General features: G+C 42.1%; 1 protein-coding gene across 1 annotated transcript; it reads left to right on the forward strand.

Annotated features, from left to right (window-relative positions):
- Positions 1-875: 875 nt before the first annotated feature.
- Positions 876-4,249, forward strand: LOC117552661 (neurensin-1-like; the record flags this gene model as incomplete). The annotated part of the gene is made up of 2 exons (XM_034226237.1): positions 876-1,028; positions 3,676-4,249. Coding segments are annotated over 2 exons (567 nt in total), but the record flags the coding sequence as incomplete, so codon positions are not given.
- Positions 4,250-4,946: the final 697 nt, after the last annotated feature.

Raw genomic sequence — 4,946 nt, forward strand, 5'->3', positions numbered from 1 at the left:
CAGTCAACAGAAAAAATGTAACACCCAGAATTGCTCAAGATATACAAATAAAAGTGCTGTAAACAAATAATAATAATAGGGTAGGCTCAATAATTAAAAACTGTGATGAAGTTAAAAACACCTCAAACACAAAATGTTACCACGTTATCTGTTAACCTTTTGTCCTTGTTGTATTTGTTCTTACAGATTCATTAGTGGTTACTGTCGGTACACAATGAGTTGTTTATTGATACCCCATATGCACTAAGATAAGATCAGAAGTACTTTATTGATCCCAATTTGGTAAATGTTCACGTTGCAGCAAAAAGACATGGCATTGTACATTTAAGCAATCATACACGAGAGGCCGTTCTTTAACGTCATTATTGGTACGACAGTACTGCGGCAGGACCGAGGCGCTTGCGCCGAGGTCCGTACGCCTGTACTGCAAGCAGTTTGCTTTTCTGGCCAAGGGTATACCGTTTTTCTCAGACGCGGAGGGATACTGACTTGTTGTGAAAAGGCACGTTCTATTTGACCGTTCTTTGATCGTGGAATCAAACACGCCTATTGACCAATCAGAGAGCTTGCTCACACCTATGTGTTATAGAATAAAAATTAAAAGACTAGAAATAAACATTCCATCTCAATCGAAATAAAATGACATTGAAAAAAGTAGTAACAGTTTACAGTAACAAAAATATAAAGCAGGATATTATATATACATAAGTATGAGAGGAATGGAATATTAAATATTAGATTGGATATAAATGTGAAATGTTAATTTGTTAACTATCTGTCTTTAAATGTCACATTGATCCAAGATGTCTTGTTCTCCCGTGTAATTAGGAACCGTTGTGTATTTTAAAGAGGCCCTTTTATTCCTCTCCTCTCAGGCCAGTTCTAGCTGTCTTCAGTTTGGTGTTCGTTCCTATCTTCATCACTTCTATGAGGAGTGTTCTTCCTCCATGTGGGACAAAAACCCCGAAGACGAGGGGGTCGTTCAGAGCCAGAGGAAGAACCTGAGGTGGAGCGCAGCCGTTTTGAAGGTAGAGAAACTACGATCTGTTCACATTACTCTCTGTTAGAAACATCTCCCTGGTCCTCGGCTTGAGCTTCAATCTCAGGATCCATGTATCTGTGATCCTCTCCAGAATGGAAGTAGTCATCACATACAGAGCATCAACTAGTTCCTGAACAGTGTCCTTCACATGCTGATATCCAAGAGAGGGAGTTACACAGTCACAAGATGGAGGAATGCCGGGTCTTGTATCCAATCCACTTTTTTTATATAGCACATTTTCAGTGCTTAACAATGAACATCCATCCATCTTCTCCCGCTTATCCGTGGTCGGGTCTTGGGGGTAGCAGTTCCAGCAGAGAGCCCCAAACGTTCCTTTCCCCACATCAACCAGCTCTGACTAGGGGGTCCCAAGGCGCTCCCAGGCCAGCGAAGAGATATAATCCCTCCACCTGGTCCTAGGTCTACCCCTTGGTCTCTTCCCAGCTGGACGTGCCTGGAACACTTCCCTAGGGAGGCGCCCAGGTGGCATCCTAACTAGGTGCCCGAACCACCTCAACTGGCTCCTTTCGACGCGAAGGAGGAGCGGCTCAACTCCGAGTCCCTCCCTGATGACCGAACTTCTCACCTTATCCCTAAGGGAGACACCAGCCACCCTGCGGAGAAAACCCATCTCGGCCGCTTGTATCCGCGATCTCGTTCTTTCGGTCATGACCCATCCTTCATGACCATAGGTGAGGGTAGGAACGAAAATGGCCCGGTAGACAGAGAGCTTTGCCTTCTGGCGGTGCGGTAAAGCGACTGCAGTACCGCTCCCGCTGCTCCGATTCTCCGGCCCATCTCACGCTCCATTGTTCCCTCACTCGAGAACAAGACCCTGAGATACTACAATGAACATAACATTATAATAAAATATAATATTACACGAGTAGATAAAAGGCACACATAAGCATAATTACAAGGCACATAAAGGCTATGGACAGACAATAAAAGCATACAAATAGGTAGTGACATACTGTAACTCAGACTGACTCGTAAGCGAGGGAAAAGAGGTGGGTCTTTAGGCGGGACTTAAAAGCTTCAAGAGTGGGTGACAATTTGACATGGGGGGGCAGGTCTTTCCAGAGCCTGGGGGCTACCGCGGGTACTCATGTCATGTAGAAAATACTGACTTTTTTTCTCAAAATGTTGACCTTTAATTCTGACTTTTTCATAAAAATCTCAAAATTCTGACTTTTTTTCTCAAAATTCTCACTTTTTCGCAAAATCTCAAATTCTGAAAACTTAAGAATGATAATAATCGCTTGTCACCCGCTTGAGCTACAATATCAGGATCACATGCTTCTATACATGTGTACATAGCTACAGTGTATTCTGCAATTGTCTACTTGATGAAGTCAGGGCTCAACGCTAACTTTTAAAAGTGGTTGCCATTTTTAGTCACCTTATATTTTAAATAATTAAGATACTATACAGTTATACATCAACTTAATAATGAACATGTGACACAAAAGAATGTTCAAATGCCTTACAATAAGTAATTAACGCAATTATTTGAAACTTAAGTGGTAGTGAACGTGTCCGCCCTCAATGGCTGGTATACAAACACCAGTAGTGCAGCTGTTGACATGTTCTTCACAAATCCCTCACAAATGAATTGAGCAAGTCACTCGTTTCTTGGTCATCCGCTGTAGTGTTCATTTCGTTGACTAAATCTATGACCTTTTTTTCCATGACGAAAACGAGACGATGACGAGACGGCACCGACGGCAGTAAACAATAACTGTAACGAAATCATCATGTAATATCGTTGAAGAAAAGTGACGAGACGAAAATGTAGTTTTCTAAATAAAAACTATGCCAAAATCTCTCTTTACTTTCGTTGACGAAAAATGAGGAGACGAAATATTATCAAAGATAACGTCACATCTCTGATAGTCAGTTTTTCTCCCAGCAGTTCCATTTCCGGTGCTGCGCTGGGCAGCAGCTGTGTGTCTGTGCTGCGCACGGCGGTACATTTGAATTACACCGGGCAGCGGCACAATATTTTTTAACAGTAGTGCAAGTTTTGGTATGAAAATAAGGAACTCTAACATTTGGAATAATTAACTGTATTACACAGTTAAAAACAAACCACAAACAGTAACACACACACACACACACACACACACACACACTCAGATGGCCATATTATTTATAATGGCTGATGGCAAACAAAAAGGTTCAAAAAGAATGTCTTGAAAATATTTAAATAAATAATAAGAAAGTGTTTCAATCACAATCAATAAAAGGCAATACAGAACTGTATAACATCTCCTGATGTCAAAATATGTGACGGGACGAATACGGATACCGTTACACCCCTACTCTTAATACAACAAATAATGAACATTTATCTATTTTGGGGTGCGCATTTTGCTGTCCTTATTTCTTTATGTTAAAAACTGCATCACACACAACACAGACACCTTTCCTAACGAGACGTAAAGAGCACCGAACAAATAGAGCCACCTCTAGAAGAAAAGGGACCAGAGCTGCACATTTATCCCCACCTGGTTCCTATCAATACACATTACTTTTGTACTGCTTCTACTAATGTTGTTTGTTTTTCGGATGTATAAACTGTCTGATTGTTGAAATAGTAGAGTAAATAAACATCTCTCTCTCCCTCCCAGGTGTCCATGGCCTTCAGTTTCCTCCTCCTGACTGCAGGCATCACTTCTCTGTCTGTCGGTTATTCAACTCCCCATAAAATGGAGTCATTCGGAGAAGGAGACTTGTTCTTCGTGGACAAACAGGCGGTCAGTTTCAACAAAAGCCTGAATATCAGCTCCACGGCAGGGATATGGCTCTCCTGTCTGGGTTCAGCTCTGTTAGTGATGGGGGTTTTTGTTTGGATCCTCCAGAGGAAAGCTAACTTGAAGGAGAAGCTGTTCTATAAACAGGGGGAACGAAGAGGGGATTTGGGGTCCAAATGGAGGGGATTTAGAGACCTAAACGTGGACGTGGTCACTAATCCAACAGGTGTTGAAAAAGGGGAGATACCCGTCACATTGTCAAAAGTGGAAAAGGTGCAGTCCACTTCTTAAAGGTCTCCTATTATACTGTTGTTCATCAATATATCACAGGTCTCAGATATATCCAGAGCCTGTCTCTGATTGGCTGAAACACCAACAGATCATTGCAGCATTACCCATAATCCCCTCTGTTTCCAGTAGCGTGGCGTGGGGGAAAAAATTAGGGGAAGCCAATAATACGTCCTTTCTTGTGTGTGCATGGTGGTCAATGTAATAACGCAACCAGATGAGTGATTACAGCACCCGGTATCATTTTACACACATTTGTATCAGATGCAGGACTTACACACGCCTGTTATCTAACCGACAGGTCCGCACGCACTCTCCACACGAAACTCTAATAAGCATTCATTCACAAACTAAATCAGGAGACCTTTAACGTTTTACGTCCGATTCGCTCCTTTGTTCCTCGCTGTACACAGCTCCAGTTTGGGCATTGGCCTGTCATCAGATTGTATTTCTTGTTGTTGCTGCTGTAACGGAAGTTTAGTACAATTATTTTTGATTAAATACTCCAAATCTCCACCCTCCATAATTGCACTTGCTTCAGTTGCTTGCTACTTTCTAACGGCGGTGAGAGTGGTGCAGTGACGCTATCTATCTTCTATTGATTAGATTTATGATTCGAAAATTATAAAAGTAGGGTAGACATGTGGATATTATCCGGCTGAACAAAACTTGCATTTATCTAACAGGTTTGTTTTCCACTGACCTTATTTCCAGTTATTTTCCTAAATCCTATGGAGAAATCCCATTGCTTTCTGTCGAGGGAAACCGAGCGCAGCTTACTTCCGGGTTTTAGGACGCGTCACTGCAACACTAAGTTGATGCGATTTGATTGGATTGTGAGGCAAGGGAAGCCAGCCGCC

The sequence above is a fragment of the Gymnodraco acuticeps genome, unplaced genomic scaffold (genome assembly GCF_902827175.1).
Source record: "Gymnodraco acuticeps unplaced genomic scaffold, fGymAcu1.1, whole genome shotgun sequence".
In the NCBI taxonomy this organism is placed as follows: domain Eukaryota; kingdom Metazoa; phylum Chordata; class Actinopteri; order Perciformes; family Bathydraconidae; genus Gymnodraco; species Gymnodraco acuticeps.